Source organism: Thalassophryne amazonica, chromosome 20 (genome assembly GCF_902500255.1).
Source record: "Thalassophryne amazonica chromosome 20, fThaAma1.1, whole genome shotgun sequence".
NCBI lineage: Eukaryota > Metazoa > Chordata > Actinopteri > Batrachoidiformes > Batrachoididae > Thalassophryne > Thalassophryne amazonica.
Genome location: NC_047122.1, coordinates 62,839,995 through 62,867,372, shown reverse-complemented (window position 1 = coordinate 62,867,372; position 27,378 = coordinate 62,839,995). Strand labels below are relative to the sequence as shown.

General features: G+C 40.6%; 1 protein-coding gene across 1 annotated transcript; it reads left to right on the top strand.

Moving 5' to 3' along the window:
* The first annotated feature begins 598 nt into the window (after positions 1-598).
* kpna6 (karyopherin alpha 6 (importin alpha 7)) lies at positions 599-26,905 on the top strand. Its single transcript, XM_034160331.1, has 14 exons — positions 599-755; positions 8,158-8,291; positions 9,853-9,942; positions 12,432-12,531; positions 12,632-12,726; positions 13,519-13,650; positions 13,787-13,875; positions 13,987-14,086; positions 15,852-16,015; positions 16,755-16,833; positions 19,228-19,353; positions 23,615-23,742; positions 24,172-24,356; positions 25,900-26,905. The coding sequence occupies exons 1-14, from the start codon at positions 752-754 to the stop codon at positions 26,085-26,087; spliced, it is 1,614 nt and encodes a 537-aa protein (XP_034016222.1). The 5' UTR covers positions 599-751; the 3' UTR covers positions 26,088-26,905.
* The last annotated feature ends 473 nt before the right edge of the window (positions 26,906-27,378 follow it).

Here is a 27,378-nt window from a genome sequence, read left to right as displayed (position 1 = left end):
AACAATAGGAAAAAAAAAATCTATTTATATAATTTTAAGTCTCTGTTTCTGTGTTTTCTAATCACGGTGAATTAACTTATAGGAAGGAAAGAGCCCTGAAACTCCATTAAGTAATCAGTCAATTTAAGGGACGTTAAACTGAAGGCAAACTCTATGTAGACAATAAAACGTAATTTATACTTTGTACAGTTTGTTTCAAACTGCATGTTAGTTTTACAACACTGGCAAAGTACTATAAGATAGTTTAATGGTGTGTGGGCAGGTAGTGACTTAAAAATTGTTGTTGTTTTTTGTTTGTTTTTTTCTGAGGTAATTTTGATCTCAGTACACACACATCCCATTCATCTGCTCGGTAGCAAACCCAGGGTCAAGCTTTATGAAGTTATTTACGAAATTAAGAGAAAGGAGGCAGGGGGGGATACTAGTTGACGCTATTCCATAAGTGGCCTGTAGGTGGTAATAGTATATTTTACCGCTGGATGTCAACCGCTTAGGAAGAAGGCGAAGAAAAACAACCCAAAGCGCTCTTGTATGATACAAGTCTCGATACAAGCTTTGGCGAAAGTTCCCCTCGCTCGGCAAACGCTTCGAAGTTTCTATACCAGACGCCGCTGTTAACTATTTTGACGTTTCCATCTCCTGGCAGACATATTGCCTACCGGAGCAAATTCTGGGAGGCTACAGGCGGGATAGGGTTTAAAAATCGATCTGTTTCTGTACGTCGTGAGGCAATCAAAACATACACAGCAGAATGGGTAAGTTGTTAAATGAAAAACGGGTAAAAGTCCTTTTCTGTGTGGTTACATATTCAGCGGTGTCGTGGGGAGTAAAAATTACGAAATCCTCTGTTTAGCTGTCTCTTTAGCTATCTGAGTATCAACGTTGCTCATAAATGAAAGCTGTATTTCTATTTTAGTCCCATGAAACTTGTTGATGTGAGTGGTTATAATCTGTACCAAAACAGCCTGATTGTTTCATCTTTTCGAGCCTGTTAAGCGTCGGAGTTAGTTAGCTAACAAACATTAGCTCATAGTTTGAGTGTCAGTGTTAGCTAGCAGCACTGTGTTAATACTTAAGGTTTCGCTTAATAAAAATATATAATAACTTACTGCCGTTCTATGTCGACATATTTCTGTCTTTGCAGTGGGTTGTCACGTAGGGTGGTCAAATGTTAGAAGCTAACGTTAGCTGCGTCGAAGCTAAACACGTAGGTGTCCGCAGCTAACTTCTGATGCGCTGTTTGGGTTTTAAGGATGAACTTTTGGTAACAAAAGTAAATTTACTTATCAGCATTTCTGCAAGGGATTTAACTTCTCGCAGCTTAGTACTTATACTGTTTGTGACATTTCGGTGTATGTGTAGCACTGGTGCTAACGCTAATTGGCTTAAGCTAACTCGAACACAAACGGTGCAAAAGAAACGAAATCTTATTCGCCTGTCACACCCATCCATCACTGTTGTTTTATGGCTAATTTATCTTCTAGTTCATTCCCATGAACTCGAACAGAGGAGAGCCGAAGTTATGATTGCTGCCGTTTGTTTGTTCACGCTAAAACCTTTAGGAAGTGGCTGGGTGAGTGGTTAGAATTAGTGGTTGTGGATACATAGTTCTGGACTTTACATGTACAAGTACGTAGCCTCATGATAACATTTAGTGTTTTTAATTGTACAGATAGTACATAAAAGTACATAACAAAAGTAAAAAAAAAAAAAAAAATCTTAAACCATTGAAATAGATTTGTACAGATTAAAAACACCCCAAAGATGAAAAAAAAAAACATAGTGATACTTAAACACCATAATACTAGTCATACATATTTTAAAAACATTGTCACTGGGCGAATTTACAACATGGTTTAGTATACTGTTCCAGTAGTGACAGTTCTATTACTAATTTTTTACGAAATCATTTTCTTCCATTAGTGTCTATTTTGTCTCCATTCATGTAATACTCATTCAGTATGGATAAAGTGTTATTCATTACAACATTTCTACATATAGATGTCAGTTATGAGTAGAATATTACTTGCTGGAGAACCCAATAGAAATGAATTTGATCATATTATGGTACTGTGCTATAAAGTATTTGATGAGTAGATGTCTGTGATGACAATACACAGCGTTGGTATGACACAAGTGTAGAAGCTTTCACTGAACTTCTCTTCAAGCAAAACCCAGTTTAATCTAATACTGCTCTGACTTTTTCTTTGGCTGGTTTACAGTGAAAACGTTGTTGGGGCCAGTTGTCCCTTTGACGCATCCGTGTGCTGTTGAGGTCATATAAAGTGCTACTTCATGAAGTACTCCTTCATGACACTTGTGTTCATTGAATGCACCCTTCAAACATTATTTGAAGATGATAAAAGTTTGTATTCCGCACTGTTGCGTCACAGCTAGAATGTCGTGGGATCGCTTCCCGCCTGGCCCATTCTGTGTGGAGTTTGCATGTTCTCCTCATGTCTGTGTGGATTTCCTCCATGTGTGCCAGTTTCCTCCCACAATCAAAAAGCATGCTTAAAGTACGAGGTCTGTTAGAAAAGTAACTGACCTTTTTATTTTTTCAAAAACTACAACCCCTGGCAAAAATTATGGAATCACCGGCCTCGGAGGATGTTCATTCAGTTGTTTAATTTTGTAGAAAAAAAGCAGATCACAGACATGACACAAAACTAAAGTCATTTCAAATGGCAACTTTCTGGCTTTAAGAAACACCAAAAGAAATCAAGAAAAAAAGATTGTGGCAGTCAGTAACGGTTACTTTTTTAGACCAAGCAGAGGAAAAAAATATGGAATCACTCAATTCTGAGGAAAAAAAATATGGAATCACCCTGTAAATTTTCATCCCCCAAATTAACACCTGCATCAAATCAGATCTGCTCATTGACATTGACCCTATGCCATGACATTGACCCTATGTGTCTTTTTGCAAGGAATGTTTTTGCAGTTTTTGCTCTATGGCAAGATGCATTATCATCTTGAAAAATGATTTCATCATCCCCAAACATCCTTTCAATTGTCCAAAATATCAACATAAACTTGTGCATTTATTGATGATGTAATGACAGCCATCTCCCCAGTGCCTTTACCTGGCATGCAGCCCCATATCATCAATGACTGTGGAAATTTACATGTTCTCTTCAGGCAGTCATCTTTGTAACTCTCATTGGAAAGGCACCAAACAAAAGTTCCAGCATCATCACCTTGCCCAATGCAGATTCGAGATTCATCACTGAATATGACTTTCATCCAGTCATCCACAGTCCACAATTGCTTTTCCTTAGCCCATTCTAACCTTGTTTTTTTCTGTTTAGGTGTTAATGATGCCTTTCGTTTAGCTTTTCTGTATGTAAGTCCCATTTCCTTTAGGTGGTTTCTTACAGTTCGGTCACAGACGTTGACTCCAGTTTCCTCCCATTCGTTCCTCATTTGTTGTACATTTTTCGATTTTTGAGACATATTGCTTTAAGTTTTCTGTCTTGACGCTTTGATGTCTTCCTTGGTCTACCAGTATGTTTGCCTTTAACAACCTTCCCATGTTGTTTGTATTTGGTCCAGAGTTTAGACACAGCTGACTGTGAACAACCGACATCTTTTGCAACATTGCGTGATGATTTACTCTCTTTTAAGAGTTTAATAATCCTCTCCTTTGTTTCAATTGACATCTCTCGTGTTGGAGCCATGATTCATGTCAGTCCACTTGGTGCAACAGCTCTCCAAGGTGTGTTCACTCCTTTTTAGATGCAGACTAACGAGCAGATCTGATATGATGCAGGTGTTAGTTTTGGGGTTGAAAATTTACAGGGTGATTCCATAATTTTTTCCTCAGAATTGAGTGATTCCATATTTTTTTCCTCTGCTTGGTCTAAAAAAGTAACAGTTACTGACTGCCACAATCTTTTTTTCTTGATTTCTTACAGTGTTTCTTAAAGCCAGAAAGTTGCCATTTGATATGACTTTAGTTTTGTGTCATGTCTGTGATCTGCTTTTTTTCTACAAAATTAAACAACTGAATGAACATCCTCCGAGGCCGGTGATTCCATAATTTTTGCCAGGGGTTGTATATGGATTTGATTCATATGTTTTTACGTCAGCCAAGCTTGAACCTTCGTGCACATGCGTGAGTTTTTCCACGCCTGTCGGTTGCGTCATTCGCCTGTGGGCAGGCTTTGAGTGAGCACTGTTTCACCCCTCTCGTCGTCGTTTCATTGCGAGGAAATGGCGGAATGATTTGGGCTTTTTTCCATCAGAATTTTTTCAGAAACTGTTAGAGACAGGCAGCTGGAAACCATTCGAAAAATTTATCTGGCTTTCGGTGAAAATTTTACGGGCTTCACAGAGAATAAGGAGTGTTACTACAGCTTTAAGGACAGCCCACAATGGCGCGCCGCGCTCCAAGCTGCCATCGAGAGGCAGAAACCACCACATCATTTCTAAACGGATGGCTGTGTGGAGCCGGGACCGTCGTGTGTAATTTCTCTGGTTATCACAAGAGCTGGACATTAGCCATTTTCTGTCAGATTTCACTTTTAACAAGAGATTTTGTCATGGAAAGCCGCGCAGAGGCTTCGCGCGTCACGGCCGATTCGTTGATGGAGCGAGACAAAGAACACCTCCGTTTTGGAGTGTTAGAGGACAAGTTGGGACATGCCCAGCTCTCCACAATTTCTCTTATATTCACTCGACTGGTAAGCACTGAAAGCCGAGATAGGCATGTCCCAACTTGTCCTCTGGCACTCCGAAACGGAGGTGTTCCTTTGTCTCGCTTCATCAGCAAATCGGTTGTGACGCGCGAAGCCTCCGCGCGGCTTTCCATGACAAAATCTCTTGTTAAAAGTGAAATCTGCCGGAAAATGGCTGCTGTCCAGCTCTTGTGATAACCAGAGAAATTGCACACGACGGTCCCGGCTCCACACAGCCATCCGTTTAGCAATGATGTGGTGGTTTCTGCCTCTCGATGGCGGCTCGGAGCGCCGTGCACCATTGTGGGCCGTCCTTAAAGCTAACACTCCTTATTCTCTGTGAAGCCCGTAAAATTTTCACCGAAAGCCAGATAAATTTTTTGAATGGTTTCCAGCTGCCTGTCTCTAACAGTTTCTGAAAAAATTCTGATTGGGGAAAAAAAAGCCCAAATCATTCCGCCATTTCCTCGCAATGAAACAGCGACGAGAGGGGTGGAGCAGTGCTCGCTCAAAGCCTGCCCACAGGCGAATGACGCAACCGACAGCGTGAAACAACTCACGCATGCGCACGAAGGTTCAAGCTTGGCTGATGTAATCACATGTGATTCAAATCCATATAGTTTTTGAAAAAAATAAAAAGGTACGATACTTTTCTAACAGACCTCGTATTTGTCAGGAGGTGTGTATTGACTTTATTGATAACCTAAACATATGTATGGAGAGATTCCACGAGCTGGGACACTACTGGTATGTAAAATTTGTGTCCTTCTCTATATTTGTGGTTTGTTTGTGTTTTTTGGTTCAGAGGGACGGTTTTCAATTCAACCCTCTGACACTGTCGGACACACCAGAAAATGCGTACTCCTCCATGCAGGAAAAACTTACCCGGTCAACTGACAAATGTATTTCGGCAAATATTTTGTTCTTGGTGTTCTTAGTTTTGTGCTGCACTAATAATTTCTGCTACCTGCATCAGCTGGCACCAGGACATGATGACATGGCCACCAAAATGAAAATCAATACACAATACAAGCACCATACACACACACATCTGGTGTGTTTCAGAGGTCACAGTGTTAAGTGTTGTGCAAGCCATATCATGGCACACGTGTTGGGGTCCTGACCACAGTTTGGTAATCGCATACCTTTTTTTCTCTGATTTTTCAAATTGACTGACTTTCAGAGGTCCCAGAGGACAGAGTTCAACATTTTACGAAACTATGAATGCTCCTCCTGCATTGGCTAAAACATTTCCAGAATTTTCACTTTGATTCCTCTCATGGTGATGCTCAATATGCAGTATGCTTTTTCAGCTTGACAACACCTTTTAAGGTTGCAGAGGGCACAGATCAACATTTTTAAAAGTAATTACTGTTGCATTGGTTGAAAGGTCACCAAATTTTTATTGCAGATTCCTCCAATTGTGATACATGATACACAGTGGAATTCCTAAGCTTGGCATGCCTTTAAAGGATTTCCATTTTTAAAAACTTACTTGTGCTGTATTGGCTGGAAATTAACCAGATTTTTTTTCATAGATTCTTCTGATGGTCATACATGACACATGTATAATTTATCACCTTGACCATCTACTGTATTGAAAACTCAGCTCAACTAATTATTATCCTTTATGTCTTGAGTAAAAAGTTGAATCCAAATATTCTAAAATCCTGGGGTTATCCTTTTTAAATTATTATATTTCTCCATTGCTTTTGGGGAAGCCCAGATTTTGCAACAAAAGCAGGTAGTCATGATAATAAGGCTGTATTAAAGTGTTAGCTCAGCTTAGTCACAAAATGTTTTCATACTTAAGACTTAATTCTGACATAAATGTCTCTGCAATATTGTGATTAGTTTTTAGAAATGTGCGTGACATCAAAGTGCCATTCCTCGCAATTCACCATGGCAGCCTGTCGCGTCTCAACAGTCACTTCTAATCAAATAAACACAGATTAAATGATGAAATAGGATATAATTTGGAGCAATTACAATTTATTTATTTGAGAGTTGAGGAAACGTTATTTTGAACTGTTTTTCCAGACTCCTTCCTGTAGCTGATGCTCAGTCGGTGCAGTTCAAATGCAACAAATAACTAGAAGCACTCAGAGTGCAAACCTCCGCCAAGGCCATGGGGTCACTGACGCCATAACATCTACACACCGTGGAATCACTGAACCTGAAAAAGTCTAATGATGTTTGCCCAGTAGTAAAAGTAGTCATTTGCTGTGACTGGATAGCATGTATCCTTAGTGCTTGGCATCAGTTTATTGCAACTTGCACCTTTCCCAGAAGATACTGTCATCTGAGCACTGATATTGATATTGCATGTGCTTATAGACAAAAATAAATAAGAGACAAAAGTCAGTTTATTATTCAACTAAACTGCAAATATATGAATTTTTTTAACATTTATGAAATACTTCTCTAAACAAGGCCATAGGGTCACTGACCCTAAAGAGATTCCCTCCTTGGCACAATGATCTATTTCTTTGTCTCTTTCTCTAAAATTGTATATAATAATCATTAGATTATTAATATATAAACAAAAATAAATTTAAGAAATATTACAATTTGAAAGCAAATGCACCCGAACGTGATGACAGCTGCAACTGCTTAATGCTAACTTTTAACATTGAAAATGCCATAGACATGCTAACATGTTAGCATCTGGATCATGATCTGGATCACCACTAAAATTTAATCACTTGTTCCTCTTGTCATTTCCAACCATTCCACAAAATTTCATCAAAATCTGTTCAAAACTTTTTGAGTTATCCTGCTGACAGACAAACAAACGCGACCAAAAACATAACCTCCTTGGCAGAGGTAATAAAAGCTGCAGCACATAAATGAGAGCATCCAGTTGCAACTTGTTCATGGGCTGATGGTGCCTGAAGCACCACCATCTGGACACATTACACACATGCATAGTCCCTTTATGTAGCCTGTTGTGTGGATGCCCTTGGACCATAACATGGCCTCACTTTACTCCATTTGTTCCCACATTTAACCTTAAGAAACTTCTGATTTTATATTTGGGTACATTTGTCATAATTGGTTGACACCATGCTGTGCTGGTGGCAGTTCTCAGTGTTGGCCCCGCTTCTTTCTTTCACCTCTACTCCTAACGGAATCAGCAGTCTGCCCAGTGGTCTGTTCCAGTGGCATGACTGCACAACTGCTGAGACTGGGTACTTTGTCCTGTGCAGGCCACGGACCTGTTTATGCAAACTCAGCATTTTGATACTAAATAAATATTTGTTCTGCCCACCTGCTGACTGGATGATGATTAGCCATGTGGATATGTGTATTTTAGGCTGTTGTCTTGTGTGTGTGTGTGTGTGTCCCGTGCTGTTTCATAATCATGTCTGTTGGACGTTTACTTGTTCTTCACATGATGTGCTTGTCAGTTGCAGGTTGACTGCAGCAAATTTTCCCTCGTGTGTCATTGCTCACATCTACCTCTTTTCCTTTTTAGAACCATCATCTAGTCCGGCCAAGGATAACTACAGGATGAACCGCTACAAGAACAAAGCACTGAACCCAGAAGAGATGAGGCGCAGAAGAGAGGAGGAGGGCATTCAACTTAGGAAACAGAAGCGAGAACAACAGGTATGTTTTGTAGACCGGTTTGCCCTGCTCAGGTCCTTCAGTATAACCCCTGTAAACAAACATTTTGGGAGGGTTACGCAGGAATCACTTTGTCCATGTGGCATTGAGTGCTGTCAGCAGTATTCTCATTCAGCAGTGCACAAACACGTGAAATTATAACTCTGTTTAGGTGCATGCATGTAGAGCGCGTGCATAAATTATGACCCATTCACAGTTAATTGATGTTGGCATTGTGGGGCTTTTAAATTAAATACTATGTTCTCTGCCATGCGAACACTTTAAAAACTTGATTTTACCTTGCAAACTCATTTGCAGACTCTTGTTAAGTAACTAGCTGAAAAAAAAAAACTCGATGTAAACAGTGTGGCGTGGAGAAAATCAGTCAGTGTATTCTGGACGTGCTCAAGATACACGCCAAGATTCCTGCCACTGTACTCGTGCTGTCCACACATTAGTTGGGGGTGTAAAGGTGCATTTGGGGGATGCATTTAGATCCAAAGGCGCGGCATCTTAAAATCATCTTTGTGTATGTAATATCCTCTGTCCGTGTGAAAAGTTAAATTATTTGTAACTTTTGTTCTTGTTGATTCCCCACATGTTCAGTTCTGACTTTATGTAGTCTTGAGTCTTAATTGAATTTTTTTTTATTATTATTAATAATTGTCTTCTTCCTTCAACTGGTCATGTCTGGACTTTCTCAATGGACAATTTTCAAGTTGCGCTGCAGAGACTTCCGGTTAGTGAGCCTCTTGCTCGCATGTTTGGCGTCAGTAGAAAGAACAGCTTATGATGCCTCGTGGCTAACCAATTGGTTGTTATGGGCCAGTTACCATGTTTGTGAAGTGTTGTGTGTTCTCCAAAAAAGCGAAACACTTAGTCTACGAGTTTGAGCAAAAAAGAGATAGTGACGGACGACTGCTTAGGAGCTTCTTTCATAAACTGTTGGTCAGTGTGGTCCCGATGTGAGAGAAGTGCTGAACCCCTCGCACCAGCCAGAGAGACACAGCAGCCAGGCAAATAGCAAACTTTGAAAATTTCGTTAAAATCTGTGCAGTAGTTTTGATGTAATCCTGCTAATTGTAATCCTTCAAAGCCTATATCAAGTGAATCTTGATCTAGAACCTGGATCTGGATCAACTCCAAAATTGAATGGGTTCTTCCATGGCCTAATGTCTATCTGTGGTGAAAATTTCGTCAAAATCCGTGCTGTAGGTTTGATGTAATCGTGCTAAAAGACAGCCAGACAAGTGAACGCAGGTGATTTTATTACGTCCTTGGTGGATATAAATCATTCCTGGCCAATATGTTTTAAGGCATACAGTCTGTCAAATACATGTACAAATACACATGTTGGGCTGTACAAGACATAGGTTGACCAGTTTGTTAATTCAGGCATTTCATCACAAAAGACTCTCCCATAAATATATAATAAATTCTAATTATTACAGTAGAGCAGAGTTTATGACCTTTCTCACATATCTTCCTTTGTCTTTGTGAATAATCTGTTGCTGCATGCAGTCTTATTGAAATGGCGTCTCTGCTCTGAAATTTGTTGTTGTAGCTTTTCAAGAGGAGAAACGTGGACGTTCTCCATGATGAAGTGATGTTTGACAGCCCACTGGTGGACTCCTACCTCAGCTCTCCAGTAACAGTGAGCCTCTTTCTTAATGCATTTCCTGTTTTACTTCTATAGATATGATATAGCCTTTTATTGTATTTTTGTAGCACTGGTATATGAGGTAAGGATACTTGAATTTTATGTACTTGTATCTAGAATCAGTTGGATGGACTGCAATAAATGGCACATATCCATCTATATCAGAAGCTCAAAGCAGTTTACAGTCATGTCTCGCATTCACACACCTACACAGTGAGAGCAACTTGGGGATCAAGGGCCTTGCCCAAGGGTTTGGTTTTTTTTTTTGTTTGTTTGTTTGTTTTTTCGGCCAGACGGGAGTTTGAATCGAGGATCGTTTCGTGTCAAGCCCAACGCTTAACCACTAGATGATCCCCTCCCCCAATTGGCTACTTCATGATGCTACAGTTACCTATTACTTCTATAGCTGGCTAAATTAGTTGATCACAATGGTTGGGAACAAGCTCTTCCTCTTGATCCCGGCGTGCACCAAAACATAATCAGCACTTCCTTGTTTCTTTCTTTAGGTAATGATATTTTAATGTCAGCGTGGACTATTGACTGACATGTGTCACAAATCTCTCATTAACCACATGGGTTGATGCTTTTATTTGGTTTGTGTTGAAAAACAATGATGGCTTTAATTCTGCAGCAGTGACATGAACTTGATTTTGATGAAGATGTAAGTGGACATGGTTGAAGGAGGAGGATGAAACTGTAGCTTTTTTTTTTCCGAGTTAAAATAAAAGTAAGCAAAACATTGGACATTATCAAAGACCTGCAGGTGCTAATGGTTCCTTGCACCCATTTTGCAACCAGAGGAGAGCGATCCTTCCAGGCTGTTGCTCCCAGGCTTTGGAATGGTCTCCCGCTCTCTCTGCGCTCACTGGACTCTGTCGATACTTTTTAAAAGCCAACTTAAGACTTTCTTTTTTACTCAAGCGTTTGCTTAGCTTTTAGGCTGCTCTGTTATCCTATGTTTGTTTTATGTTTTTATGTCTCGGCCATTGTCTGATGATGTTTTGTGTGGTGTACTTGTGGCTCTTGTCTGTGAAAGGTGCTATATAAATAAAATTTACTTACTAATGAATTAATTCGCAGATAGGTTGTATGAATGATTTAACACAATTTCCCACATTCACTAGTGTTCATCTTATTCTATTTTCAGTAATTGATTTAATTGCTTTGAAGGAGTTTTAGTTTTAGTTTGAAAATCCTACTGGAATTGCACATACTTACATTGTTACACTACTTAATTTCACAATTTCAGTTGTAAGGCAAGATGGTCCTGAATTAGTCCCACAACCAGTTATTGTGGGAGCCTGCCCATGTGGATAAGTGAGCTTTGAGATACCAGCGTCCCCTAGTGAGACTAATAAACCCCACACCTGAACAGGCTGTAGTCTGATACCATGAGAAGTTTAGCCTGTCCACTGAATTTAAATATCAAAACTTTAATGTGCAGAACTACTTAACACGTATTCTTTCATTCATCTCCATGATTGAGACTGATCTTGGGGCGCTTCCTCAAACACTCTGCTGTGCCGAGAATTTAATTTATTTTTAATCCATTTACCTGTCAAATCAAATGATTTCTTGATTTCAGAGAGAGTCTGTCTCACTTGCTTGAAACGACATTAAAAGCACATTTATCTTTATCTTATCTTATTTTTCCCGTCTGCTGGTGCAGGTTCCTTAATTATACACTGTTTACGTTACCATTTCGAGTTAATCTCCAAAGTGCAGGTCCTCTGTCATGGCCGGTGCGCATAGCCATATATGATTTTGTGGGATGATATATTATTGTATGTTACTTAATAATCATATGCACACTGGGTTTAAGTGTTGTTTATACAACTTTGTGAATTTGCAAGCGTTTCCCTCAATCTGGTGTGTAGCACACACAAGAAAAGGTTACAAGTTTAAAAAAAAAGTTCTTGCATTAGGCCCCTATTTTATATTTGCAGCCTTTAACTTGGAAGAAATTATCATTTCATCATGTCTATAATTTCCATCATCTCCAGCAGCTTATACTTTCAGTGTGTGAGGCTAATTAGCTCATGCCTTGCAGAGGTCAGATCTATTAACATGGAGTCAGCACTAGTCGGGGAAGTACACTGTCAAATTTAACTTAACCATTTGTCATCAGATTTATAATTTATCCATAAATAAAAAGCCTTTAAATTTGTCACTGTTATCCAACTCCAAAATAGCTAGATGTGGGATGAACAAGATCTAATTTTCTGTGGAACCTGACATGATTTGGTTTTCAAAATGGAAGGATCTCCTAAAACTATGTAGAAGAGATCCCACAGACCCCCACTGGCAGTTTCAGGCCTTCAGCTCTCTACTTGGCTACTACAGTAGCAGTACTACACCATACTATCATCATTCAATATACTGTAGGTGTGAGTTTTCAGACAAATAAGAGCTTTTTGCCAGAATGTTCAGCCCTACTTAAACATGTACTGTCTTACTAATGGTTTACGTATGTATCCATTCAGGAAGGCGTCATTACCAGAGACATGGTTGAGATGCTTTTTTCAGAAGATCCAGAACTGCAGCTCACCACAACCCAGAAGTTCAGAAAGCTACTTTCCAAAGGTATCTGTTTATTGCGTGCTTTCTGTGGTTTTACACAGCAGCTGTACTCTGTCGGCAGCTGTTGGAGAACAAACCATGTTTGCCTTCATCTTCATTTCAGAACCCAATCCACCAATTGATGAAGTTATAAATACACCTGGAGTAGTAGAGAGGTTTGTGGAGTTCCTGAAGAAAAGTGTCAACTGCACATTACAGGTCAGTTGTTTCTAAGAGCTTGATGTAGTTACGTGTTGGCTATATAACACAATCACTTTTTTAAAACAAATACCGGTTTAGAGAGTATAACATTTCCACATTCATTCTTCATGCAGGACTTTTTGTGCTCTTGTTTAACGTCTGCATTGCTGTTTTTCACTTCATAATGTCCCATACGTTCTCAGATGGAGACCAATCAGAACTACGTGTTACTTTATGTAGCACCCACACTCTACAGTCTGTCACTTTTAAGCCGGTGTCGCTGGCTGAACGGTCCCCCCAATGATGCCGTTCACGGATTAACACCTTGTTTCTGCTTCAGACTGCACTCCAGTCATCTATCTCAGCGACAGATATCTGAAGCTTTTGTACAACAATCATTTCCACTTCATCATAAACGGCGGCGGAAGCGATCAGAGCACCGCTGCTAAACAAGCTGCTAGCTGATGCGTTCACTGCACGTCGGTCATTTCAAAGTGTTAGAATTGTCGAGTTTCTGCTTAAAACGGCCTAGTTTCTGCTTAAAACTGACTTTAGAATGATTTAAGAGGTTTTACCTTCATCTGATGGTTAATAATCCCATGAATCCATTTGATTGCTTTGGGTGAAGAGACTCCGTCTCAGACGTGCTGCTGTGGTCCAAAATGACGCGTGTGCAAATGCAAAAGGTGGACTGATTTAATTAGGGGTGGACTGTTAGGTCTGCGACACCGGAAAGAATGTGGTGGTGGTGTCCTGCTGGAAGCTGCTGAGATGTTCCTAAAAAAAGACACTTTTTAAAATTCTCCTCAGTTTGAGGCAGCTTGGGCGTTGACCAACATAGCGTCTGGAACATCTATGCAGACAAAGACAGTGATTGAGGCTGGTGCTGTGCCAATCTTCATAGAACTACTTAACTCAGACTTTGAGGATGTTCAAGAGCAGGTAACAAAGACGCAGATATTGTGTGTTTGAACTTGGCCTGTTCAGTGTTGCACCCTTTGTCAGTGCATATGTAAATACGTGTGTGTGTGTGTGTGTGTGTGTGTGTGTGTGTGTGTGTGTGTGTGTGTGTGCGCAGGCTGTGTGGGCTTTAGGTAATATTGCCGGGGATAGTGCAGTGTGTAGGGACTATGTGCTGAACTGCAACATCCTTCCACCACTGTTAACGTAAGTATAATCTCTTACCCAGCTGGTCTACTTTAAGACATGTTTGAGGTTTTTTGTTTGTTTTTTATATATATATAACGGTTTTGAACTCTCTTGCTTTCTTTATTTCAGCCTTTTAAACAAATCCACTAGATTGACTATGACAAGGAATGCAGTGTGGGCTTTGTCTAATCTCTGCAGAGGAAAGAACCCCCCACCCACATTTGAAAAGGTGCAAATTTACCTTGTGATGTCCACAATAAAATCTGTGTTCTTCAAGAACATTATCAGTTGACTTGGAACCAAGTGCCCAGACATCCTTCTTTTCAGTCACATCCTTCAGCTCCTCATCAGGTTTGAATCTACCTCAAGGTCATTTCCCAGGAGACTGTTTCTGGAAGGAGATTCATGACTATACAGAGATATTATGGAATGCCTCTTGAACAGTCCATAAATACACATCAATTTCAATTCAATTTTTTTTTTATATAGCGCCAAATCACAACAAACAGTTGCCCCAAGGCGCTTTATATTGTAAGGCAAGGCCATACAATAATGATGTAAAACCCCAACGGTCAAAACGACCCCCTGTGAGCAAGCACTTGGCTACAGTGGGAAGGAAAAACTCCCTTTTAACAGGAAGAAACCTCCAGCAGAACCAGGCTCAGGGAGGGGCAGTCTTCTGCTGGGACTGGTTGGGGCTGAGGGAGAGAACCAGGAAAAAGACATGCTGTGGAGGGGAGCAGAGATCGATCACTAATGATTAAATGCAGAGTGGTGCATACAGAGCAAAAAGAGAAAGAAACAGTGCATCATGGGAACCCCCCAGCAGTCTACGTCTATAGCAGCATAACTAAGGGATGGTTCAGGGTCACCTGATCCAGCCCTAACTATAAGCTTTAGCGAAAAGGAAAGTTTTAAGCCTAATCTTAAAAGTAGAGAGGGTGTCTGTCTCCCTGATCTGAATTGGGAGCTGGTTCCACAGGCGAGGAGCCTGAAAGCTGAAGGCTCTGCCTCCCATTCTACTCTTACAAACCCTAGGAACTACAAGTAAGCCTGCAGTCTGAGAGCGAAGCGCTCTATTGGGGTGATATGGTACTACGAGGTCCCTAAGATAAGATGGGACCTGATTATTCAAAACCTTATAAGTAAGAAGAAGAATTTTAAATTCTATTCTAGAATTAACAGGAAGCCAATGAAGAGAGGCCAATATGGGTGAGATATGCTCTCTCCTTCTAGTCCCCGTCAGCACTCTAGCTGCAGCGTTTTGAATTAACTGAAGGCTTTTTAGGGAACTTTTAGGACAACCTGATAATAATGAATTACAATAGTCCAGCCTAGAGGAAATAAATGCATGAATTAGTTTTTCAGCATCACTCTGAGACAAGACCTTTCTGATTTTAGAGATATTGCGTAAATGCAAAAAAGCAGTCCTACATATTTGTTTAATATGCGCTTTGAATGACACATCCTGATCAAAAATGACTCCAAGATTTCTCACAGTATTACTAGAGGTCAGGGTAATGCCATCCAGAGTAAGGATCTGGTTAGACACCATGTTTCTAAGATTTGTGGGGCCAAGTACAATAACTTCAGTTTTATCTGAGTTTAAAAGCAGGAAATTAGAGGTCATCCATGTCTTTATGTCTGTAAGACAATCCTGCAGTTTAGCTAATTGGTGTGTGTCCTCTGGCTTCATGGATAGATAAAGCTGGGTATCATCTGCGTAACAGTGAAAATTTAAGCAATACCGTCTAATAATACTGCCTAAGGGAAGCATATATAAAGTGAATAAAATTGGTCCTAGCACAGAACCTTGTGGAACTCCATAATTAACTTTAGTCTGTGAAGAAGATTCCCCATTTACATGAACAAATTGTAATCTATTAGACACAAATTGTAATCTATTAGACATATAGGGGGGAAAACTTCTAAAGTGCACCTCACTGTATCATTTGCTTGCCATATAAGTATTGTTTTATATTTGTGCTGCCTAGGTGTCGCCTTGCCTGCCGGTACTATCCAGACTGTTATTCAACAGCGATCCAGACTTGCTGGCAGATGCCTGCTGGGCATTGTCTTATCTCTCTGATGGTCCAAATGACAAGATTCAGGCTGTCATTGACTCTGGGGTCTGTAGACGTCTTGTAGAACTGCTCATGTGAGTCCAAACTGTACTCTTAGAATTCAGTTACATTACAGTTGAACTGCAAAATTCATTTTTCCATGTGCTGATCACCGCATAGGGCTTGGACCGCAAGAATGTAGATGAATATTTGTGTGTGGGTTAGTCCATCCCAGCTAGCTTATATAGGTAATAACTCAATAACAAAAAACAATACCAATACCTTCTCCCTCACCAAAGTAAAAAAGGGTACATAATGAGGATGAAGTGAGTAGTTCATGGTGAACTTTGATGCACCAGATCTGTCCTAAAAGCAACTTTGTTTTGCTTGTGTAATATTCCGTAAATCTGTCTGCCACCTCCTGGGTGGGTGTTGGATGTATTATGAGAAATTATAAACCGTTGTGGTAGTTGCATGCAGCTTGTCTCCCACCTCCTGAAACAATGTGCACATCTGCGTGATCTGCCCTAAGTGTGTCAGCCAAAACATAAAAATAGAATTAAAGAATAAAACGTGTGATTGGGGATGAATCCAAAACTTTTTCAATACTGCAGATTAGTGATTGCTCACTGACAAAAACTGATTCCTAAAGTTTCAAAATCTAAAAGTTAGAACACAGTCATCTGCCGGATGGATTTCATATTCAAACAAATCAAGGCCTGATACAGCGCTTTGGTGTCTTATGTGTGATTTGACACTGATTGAATTGAATGAAAAGACTACAGTCGATGCAGTGTTTGTACATGAGATATCCTCTCTGTTGAACCCCTGCAGGCACCCAGACTATAAGGTGGCCTCTCCTGCCCTGAGAGCTGTCGGCAATATTGTCACCGGAGATGATATCCAGACACAGGTGAGAATGTGACCCTGAAAAGCTACCGTACAGTTTTGTTTTTAAATAAATGCTGCTAACATCTGATTAATACATTTATAAAAACAAGCATGTAGCTTTTGTAGCAGTTTGCTTGGTGTTTTTTTTATATATACACTCAACAAAAAATATAAACGCAACACTTTTGGTTTTGCTCCCATTTTGTATGAGATGAACTCAAAGATCTAAAACTTTTTCCACATACACAATATCACCATTTCCCTCAAATATTGTTCACAAACCAGTCTAAATCTGTGATAGTGAGCACTTCTCCTTTGCTGAGATAATCCATCCCACCTCACAGGTGTGCCATACCAAGATGCTGATTAGACACCATGATTAGTGCACAGGTGTGCCTTAGACTGTCCACAATAAAAGGCCACTCTGAAAGGTGCAGTTTTGTTTTATTGGGGGGGATACCAGTCAGTATCTGGTGTGACCACCATTTGCCTCATGCAGTGCAACACATCTCCTTCTCATAGAGTTGATCAGGTTGTCAATTGTGGCCTGTGGAATGTTGGTCCACTCCTCTTCAATGACTGTGCGAAGTTGCTGGATATTGGCAGGAACTGGTACACGCTGTCGTATACGCCGGTCCAGAGCATCCGAAACATGCTCAATGGGTGAGTATGCCGGCCATGCAAGAACTGGGACATTTTCAGCTTCCAAGAATTGTGTACAGATCCTTGCAACATGGGGCCGTGCATTATCCTGCTGCAACATGAGGTGATGTTCTTGGATTGGCACAACAATGGGCCTCAGGATCTCGTCACGGTATCTCTGTGCATTCAAATTGCCATCAATAAAATGCACCTGTGTTCTTCGTCCATAACAGACGCCTGCCCATACCATAACCCCACCGCCACCATGGGCCACTCGATCCACAACATTGACATCAGAAAACCGCTCACCCACACAACGCCACACACGCTGTCTGCCATCTGCCCTGAACAGTGTGAACCGGGATTCATCCGTGAAGACAACACCTCTCCAACGTGCCAAATGCCAGCGAATGTGAGCGTTTGCCCACTCAAGTCAGTTATGACGACAAACTGGAGTCAGGTCGAGGCCCCGATGAGGACGACGAGCATGCAGATGAGCTTCCCTGAGACGGTTTCTGACAGTTTGTGCAGAAATTCTTTGGTTATGCAAACCGATTGTTTCAGCAGCTGTCCAAGTGGCTGGTCTCAGACGATCTTGGAGGTGAACATGCTGGATGTGGAGGTCCTGGGCTGGTGTGGTTACACGTGGTCTGCAGTTGTGAGGCTGGTTGGATGTACTGCCAAATTCTCTGAAACACCTTTGGAGACGGCTTGTGGTAGAGAAATGAACATTCAATATACGAGCAACAGCTCTGGTTGACATTCCTGCTGTCAGCATGCCAATTGCACGCTCCCTCAAATCTTGCGACATCTGTGGCATTGTGCTGTGTGATAAAACTGCACCTTTCAGAGTGGCCTTTTATTGTGGGCAGTCTAAGGCACACCTGTGCACTAATCAGCATCTTGATATGGCACACCTGTGAGGTGGGATGGATTATCTCAGCAAAGGAGAAGTGCTCACTATCACAGATTTAGACTGGTTTGTGAACAATATTTGAGGGAAATGGTGATATTGTGTATGTGGAAAAAGTTTTAGATCTTTGAGTTCATCTCATATAAAATGGGAGCAAAAGTGTTGTGTTTATATTTTTGTTGTGTGTGTATGTATGTGTGTATATATATATATATGTATATGTGTGTATATATATATAGTAAAATAAAAAAAAATCACTCCATCTGACTCTGGTTTTTATACATTTGTGTCGGGTTACAATTCTGTTGTATGTTTTTTGATAATTATTTTATTTGTTCAATTGACTTGCTACTCACATAGCAGAAATCTCAGTAAACTGCAGTTGTACAGACGTGTCAACAAAATGTTGTTGCCAGCTAAACAAAATGACTTTTTACGGTGTAAACAAACACATTTGGATAAACATTTTGACATATTTTGAAGAATTGCACTGTTTTTGCACCTGTAGGTGCATCTGTCAACATTATCTTAATGACATATTTTTTCCTACTTTTTCATCATCATATTCTTTAGCATCAGTCATCACTTTCTACTGATTGGGGGGGGGGGGGGGGGGGGGGGGGGGGGGGGGGGGGGGGGGGGGGGTTGTAAAATTTACTGTGTAAGATGAAATTCCATCCATTCTGCAGCATGCAGACATCACTTCTTTGCTGCAAGACGTTTGTACAGCCTGTTATAATTTGAGCCCCTCCCCTACAGAGGGGTTTTATAACTCACCGGAGCAGAAGTTCAGAATCATTGCACACTTGTGGACATTTACCTCCATAACATTTCTGTATTTACTCGTGTTTTTCTGCAAAGGTGGTCTTGAACTGCTCGGCCCTTCCCTGCTTGCTACATCTTCTCAGCAGTGCTAAAGAGTCTATTCGCAAAGAAGCCTGCTGGACAATCTCAAACATCACAGCAGGAAACAGAGCACAGATACAGGTAACCCACAGAACCTCTTCAACTGAAACAGGATCAGCCTGCAACAGGCTAGCAAGAGACCTAGTACCAAGAACATCCAGAAAATCACTTTAGGACACTTGTTAGGGTCTAAAGCCTGGTTCACAAGATAACTAGGCCGAATTTGGACCTGATTTTCCCCTTTCAACAATCTTAAGGACGCCCCGACAGTCGTGATGACGCTAAAGATAAAAATGATCAGATATTCCTGCCATGTGCGGTGTACAAACCCTGGCAATAATTATGGAATCACCGGCCTCGGAGGATGTTCATTCAGTTGTTTAATTTTGTAGAAAAAAAGCAGATCATAGACATGACACAAAACTAAAGTCATTTCAAATGGCAACTTTCTGGCTTTAAGAAACACTATAACAAATCAGGAAAAAAAAATAATGGCAGTCAGTAACGGTTACTTTTTTAGACCAAGCAGAGGAAAAAAATATGGAATCACTCAATTCTGAGGAAAAAATTATGGAATCACCCTGTAAATTTTCATCCCCAAAACTAACACCTGCATCAAATCAGATCTGCTTGTTAGTCTGCATCTAAAAAGGAGTGATCGCACCAAGTGGAATGACATGAATCATGGCTCCAACACGAGAGATGTCAATTGAAACAAAGGAGAGGATTATCAAACTCTTAAAAGAGGGTAAATCACGCAATGTTGCAAAAGATGTTGGTTGTTCACAGTCAGCTGTGTCTAAACTCTGGACCAAATACAAACAACATGGGAAGGTTGTTAAAGGCAAACATACTGGTAGACCAAGGAAGACATCAAAGCATCAAGAAGAAAACTTAAAGCAATATGTCTCAAAAAATCGAAAATGCACAACAAAACAAATGAGGAACGAATGGGAGGAAATTGGAGTCAACGTCTATGACCGAACTGTAAGAAACCGCCTAAAGGTAATGGGATTTACATACAGAAAAGCTAAACGAAAGCCATCATTAACACCTAAACAGAAAAAAACAAGGTTAGAATGGGCTAAGGAAAAGCGATCGTGGATGACTGGATAAAAGTCATATTCAGTGATGAATCTCAAATCTGCATTGGGCAAGGTGATGATGCTGGAACTTTTGTTTGGTGCTGTTCCAATGAGATTTATAAAGATGACTGCCTGAAGAGAACATGTAAATTTCCACAGTCATTGATGATATGGGGCTGCATGCCAGGTAAAGGCACTGGGGAGATGGGTGTCATTACATAATCAATAAATGCACAAGTTTATGTTGATATTTTGGACACTTTTCTTATCCCATCAACTGAAAGGATGTTTGGGGATGATGAAATCATTTTTCAAGATGATAATGCATCTTGCCATAGAGCAAAAACTGTGAAAACATTCCTTGCAAAAAGACACATAGGGTCAAAAAATAGTCCAGATCTTAATCCAATTGAAAATCTTTGGAAGTTGAAGAAAATAATCCATGACAAGGCTCCAGCCTGCAAAGCTGATCTGGCAACATCAATCAGAGAAAGTTGGAGCCAGATTGATGAAGAGTACTGTTTGTCACTCATTAAGTCTATGCCTCGGAGACTGCAAGCTGTTATAAAAGCCAGAGGTGGTGCAACAAAATACTAGTGATGTGTTGGAGCCTTCTTCTGTTTTTCATGATTCCATAATTTGTTCCTCAGAATTGAGTGATTCCATATTTTTTTCCCTCTGCTTGCTCTAAAAAAGTAACCGTTTTACTGACTGCCACAATTTTTTTTCCTGATTTCTTATAGTGTTTCTTAAAGCCAGAAAGTTGCCATTTGAAATGACTTTAGTTTTGTGTCATGTCTGTGATCTGCTTTTTTTCTACAAAATTAAACAACTGAATGAACATCCTCCGAGGCTGGTGATTCCATAATTTTTGCCAGGGGTTGTATTAAGAGCGCTCTGGTCTGCTCAGAAAGATATCGGGGATATTCAACATGTTGGATCGTCTTGGCCCAATATCGCAGCGTGTGTGGTGTCCTATGTGACGTGCAGCCTATTGGAAAGTGAGGTGACAGGCGCACGGAGCGGAAAACAAAATCAAAACAGCTGTTCCGACTTAGCAGAAAGTCTGGTGGTCGCCCTGTCTCCACTCCTTTAAAGAACGCCTTTTCTTTTTGTATATACACAGTGGGGAAAATAAGTGACCCCCCTCTGTTTTGTAGGTTTTCCACCTACAAAGAATGGAGTGGTCTGTAAATTTTATTGTAGGTACACTTCAACTGTGAGAGACAGAATCTTAAAAAAAAAAAAAAAAAAAAAAAAAAATCCAGAAAATCACATTGTATGATTTTTAAATAAGTAATTTGCATTTTATTGCATAAAATAAGTACATATTTGATCCCCTAGAAAAACAGAGCTTAACAATTGGTACAGAAACATTTGTCTGCCATTACAGAGGTCAGACGTTTCCTGTAGTTCTTGACCAAGTTTGCACACACTGCAGCAGGGATTTTGGTCCACTCCTCCATACAGATCTTCTCCAATATTTTCAGGTTTGGAGTTCCTGCTTCCTCCAAACATTTTCTATTGAGTTCAGGTCTGGAGACCGGCCAGGCCACTCCAGGACCTTGAAATGCTTCTTACGGAGCCCCTCCTTAGTTGCCCTGGCTGTTTGGGGTCATTGTCATGCTGGAAGACCCAGCCATGACCCATCTTCAATGCTCTTACTGAGGGAAGGACGATCTTGCAATACATGACCCCAGCCATCCTCCTTCAATACGGTGCAGTCGTCCTGTCCCCTTTGCAGAAGAGCACCCCCAGAGTATGATGTTTCCACCCCATGCTTCATGGTTGGCATGGTTTTCTTGGGGTTGTTCTCATCCTCTAAACATCGTAAGTGGAGTTGATTCCAAAAAAGCTCTATTCTGGTCTCATCTGACCACATGACCTTCTCCCATGCCTCCTCTGGATCATCCAGATGGTCACTGGTGAACTTCAAACGGGCCTGGACATGTGCTAGCTGCCCTGAAGGATTTTAAACAATGACAGCATCATGTGTTACTAATGTAATCTTTGACTGTGGTCCCAGCTCTCTTCAGGTCATTGACCAGGTCCTCCTGTGTAGTTCTGAGCTTTCTCAGAATCGTCCTTACCCCACAAAGTGAGATCTTGCATGGAATCCAAGACCGAGGGAGATTGACAGTCATCTTGTGTTTCTTCCACTTTCTAATAAATCATAACAGTTGTTGTCTTCTACCAAGCTGCTTGCCTGTTGTCCTGTAATCCATCCCAACCTTGTGCAGGTCTACAGTTTTATCCCTGGTGTCCTTAGACAGCTCTTTGGTCTTGGCTATGGTGGACAGATTGGAGTGTGATTGAGTGTGTGAACAGGTGTCTTTTATACAGGTAACAAGTTCAAACAGGTGCAATTAATACAGGTAAAGAGTGCAGAATAAGAGGGCTTCTTAAAGAAAAATTAACAGGTCTGTGAGAGACAGAATTCTTGGTGGTCGGTAGGTGTTCAAATACTTATTTGCAGCAGTAACATACAAATAAATTAAAAAAAAAACAAAAAAACAATTGTCTCTCACAGTGGACATGCACCTAACATGAAAATTTCAGACCCCTCCATGATTTCTAAGTGGGAGAACTTGGAAAATCGCAGGGTGTTCAAATACTTATTTTCCTCACTGTAGATCAGCTTAATGTTCAATGCATGTGTGCTGAGCTTGTTTTAACCACCTAGAATTTTAACCTTTATCAGGCCAACCCGAGTAACACTTATAGCTTGTATAGAAAGTGATTTATACCACCAAGTCCTATTGAAGCAGTTATCTCAATTAGATGGCGATTCAGTCACTTTTTTTTTTTTTTTATATGAACATGTATGAAAAATGAAAACAATCACGTGCTTGTCACACATGCTACAGGTCGTCTTGGAAAGTTATGGAACTGTACATCATGTCAGGCAGTATATACTATTAATTTCTGGGGAAAATGTGAAACAATTTCATGTGAAGGTGGCATGGTGACTTAGTGGCTTGTACTGTTGCCTCAGAGCAGGAAAGTCATGGAATCACTTCCTAAATGGGCCTTTCTGTGAGGAGTTTGCATCTTCTCTGTGTTTGCGCAGAGTCCTTCTGGCTTCCACACACTTCCAAAGAAACGAAGGCTACGAAAAAAAAAAAGTTTCTGGTCATAATAGCGTAGGCAGGTTTTTTTTTGGGGGGGGGGGAGGTCAGCGTGTGGCTGCACATGCACAAAAAAAAGTGGAGCATTCTAGCAAGACAAAAGAAATGATTGTTTGTGTTGCTCCACAGACAGTAATTGATGCCAACATCTTCCCAGTGCTGATTGACATTCTACAGAAAGCAGAGTTCAGAACCAGGAAAGAGGCAGCTTGGGCCATCACCAATGCCACCTCTGGAGGAACACCAGAACAGATCCGGTGAGATGTGCAGCGTACAAACAGGTCATAACAGCATTTTACGTAGACAAGATGGCAGACTGGTTGTCATGTTGGGGCGGACTACGCCCCAACATGAGACACTTAATGGAGAAGACAAATGTTGGAGTCAGTATGGAGTCAAGATGTTGATTGAGGAATTGTTTTTTTCCATGAATATTAATGTCTTGATCTAAAAGCCAAGAGTAAAAAGCTGTTCTTTCTTTGTAATATTGGGTAATTGAACCTGGTGCAGCCAGAGATACTATTTGGCTGGTGATGCAGTTTTATCTATTTTCTTCTGTACACACACTTCGTATTTATGGTTCTCTTACCAAATTTGGAGATCAGCAGCAATCTCTGTCCTCCTTACAGTGCCTCTGTTGTGGATTTTTTTTTTTTTTTTTTTTTTTTACTCTTTTTATAATTCAGGTACTTGGTGAATCTGGGCTGCATTAAGCCTCTGTGTGATCTTCTGACTGTGATGGACTCGAAGATTGTTCAGGTAGCTCTCAATGGGCTTGAGAACATCCTGAGGCTGGGCGAGCAGGAGGCCAAGCAGGAGAATAACGGCACCGGAGTCAACCCCTACTGCAGCCTGATCGAGGAAGCCTACGGTACATGAAATAAACACAACACACACTGGACTTTTTTTAGCCCTCATGTAGCACATTTATTGATTACTTGCCGATAACAAGTCCCTACTAGATTAGCTCACAGTGTAGTATAATCTCAAAGAAAGATAGATGCAATGATTAGTTTTAATTTTCATCACTAGGTGTCAATAGAATAATAGCTAAATGTCAGCAGATAGAAGAGAATATAGTAGTACACACTCCTGTCCAGTTGGGGTTCCTTCATGTCTCGAGTGGGTCATCGTTGATGAATTCCTGCTGTCAAAAATGTACATGCTGACTGCAAACAGTATATTCTCTATATTTAAATTTCAAAAATAATCCTCCTTGAAGTCAAACTGAAAGCAAATCTCTACAATTTGATATAAATTAAATAAAAATGTTAGACTTTTTTGTGCTTGAAATGGCATAAACAAATTAAAGTGTCTAGAAGCCCAAAGGTAGTGAATATTTTTGCAAGTCACTGTCGCTTGGCCGGTTTATTAATTCAGGTAATTAATCACAAAACATTTACTGCTGCTGAGAGAAATGCAAGCAGCTTGTGTGGCTGAGTTGATTGGGGTGGGGGGGTGACATTTTGTGAGTGTGCTCACAGATCTTTAAGATAAACTAACATACTTATAAATGTAAAGATTTCTGTTAATACTTGGGTTCAAATCGTTTGCAGTCTGTCTGAGGTAGAGATGTTTCCATTTTTATTTAAACCCTGTTTGAGTATTCTAATGAACAGCCACCAGCACTTAAAATTTCTAGCCCTTGTATGTGCTTAATTTGTCAGAATAACAAGATGAACAGGCAGTGGCTGCCGTGAAACTGTTTCTGCCAGTTATCAGGTTATTTTCAGCCTGTTAAAACTGTTGGACTTTGTTAAAAATGGCTGTATTACCTATAGCTGAATGCAGTGTCGTCGTTCAACCCCTTAAAACTGGAAGTCTACACTACAGGCACGTCTTCATGACTTCACTTAGAATCCATTGTGGTGATGTGCAGATGGAAAATTGCAAAAACTCTTGCTGCCCAAGTAGTTGTGTATCCAACTGTAGTTATCAAATTCAGATCTCCACCCTTCATACATAAATGTGGAAGAAGGTTTCATGGAAAAACATGGATCTGACCATGGTGAAATGTCATAAAGAAGTTTCTGAGAGAAAATACTATTTTTCACCATGGTCAGAGCCATGTTTTTCCATGACATTTTGGTGTCAGAAGTGGGATAAGAGGAGTTTTGATATAACAGAAAATTTACCCAGGCTGTGAGGTGCTGGCGAACCCATGGACAGCCTCTTAGTCATGTGAGGACACCAAGCAGTTCAAATGCAAAGAGTGTAAATCCTATGAAAGCCATAATGAAGGTAGGTATCATATGACACGGTCATATTACACAAATTCCACAAATCTAGTTTTAGGGGAAACGGAGTGATGCTTTCCTACCCTGAGATGACCAAGCTGGTTCAGTTGCATACAAAGAGTGAAATGTGATTACAGAGTCGGTGCTAAATATACTTTGATGTGTTTACCCACACAGGTCTGGATAAGATTGAGTTCCTCCAGAGTCACGATAACCAGGAGATCTACCAGAAGGCCTTTGACCTAATTGAGCACTACTTTGGGGTAGAGGATGAGGACAGCAGTCTAGCCCCTCAGGTGGACCAGGCCAATCAACAGTTCCTCTTCCCCCAGCAGGAGGCGCCCATGGAGGGCTTCCAGCTATAAATCAGCACCTCCCCTCCTACATGATCTGACCACACGGAGAGCTTCAGGCAAACTCCACAACACTTATTAGAGGAAACTACCACCTCCCAGCCCAAAGTGTGTGTGTGTGTGTGTGTGTCTGTCCCGTCTTAAAATGCACGTAGACATTTTTCCTGCCATGTGATAGTTCAATTATTTCATTGGCAGTACTGATGATTCTTTAGTTGATCTTGATACTTTTTCCTTTTCTTTAATGGGACATTGAGGGTTACCAGTGTGTTCCCATGCAAAGTCCAAAGATTGGAGTGCATGAGGTAACACAGATGCTCAGTTCTTGATGTCAGTTGAACTTGGTGCAATTTAAAAACAAAAAAAAAAAAACAGTTTTAGGTTAGTTATTGACCCAGCCCTTATTTATCTATTTCTTTTCAGTACATGTGATTTGTATCCCTTTTTTTTTTTTTTTTGTTTTTTTTGTTTGGTTTTTTTTTGGCTAAGAGAATCTTTGATCCTCTCGCGTTGGGGCTGGTCTCTGCTTATTTATTGGTATTCCTGTTGATTCAGAGGCAGTGCTTTTCTCCTTAGATGAGTTTCAGACACATGATGTCCACAAAAATAAGGGCTTAGTACAGCCCCTGAATCTGAATGCCCAAACTTGGAATTGTAACTTTCCCCCTTGATATGCTTTACACATCTTTTGGGGGAAGGTGTTGTGATGCCAATGCATAAAACATAAATAAGGTTCTCATTTGTAATAATGATTTGGGGATTAAGGAATAAGACATAGCTAAGACGACCACAAAAAAAAATATATCCAGGTGTTGAGGGTGATAGTTAGAGATCCAATGTTCATTGTGTGCTGTGTAATTTAATAACAATACATTTGACTTATGAAGTGATCTTACTATTAAATGAGGCCCGGCTAGGACATTGTGGGGAAAAAGCCGGTGACGGCAGCAGCAACAGTTTTTTACGAACTGATATCAGCTCTTTACAGTGAAGCCCGATGCTTGCAGTAGTTTCCACATCCTGCAAAAGCCATGACAAATTTTGTATCTTTGTTCCCCCCCTTCCTGGGATTGTTGAAGAGCAGTATAAACAAGTTGCTGCTGGTTTCTTCTGCCTTCTTCCCCACTGTCTCAGTTGTATGTGGTAGGGTTTTTGCATGGTGTTCTAATACCCTACCTGCAGTCGCAGAGTATCCCATGTCAAATGCACAGCTGGTGCAAAGAGCGGTGTGCCCTGCACTTAAAATTGCAGCACTTCAACCTGGATAAACTGATCCATGAACAGGTTTTGGCAGCATGACCAG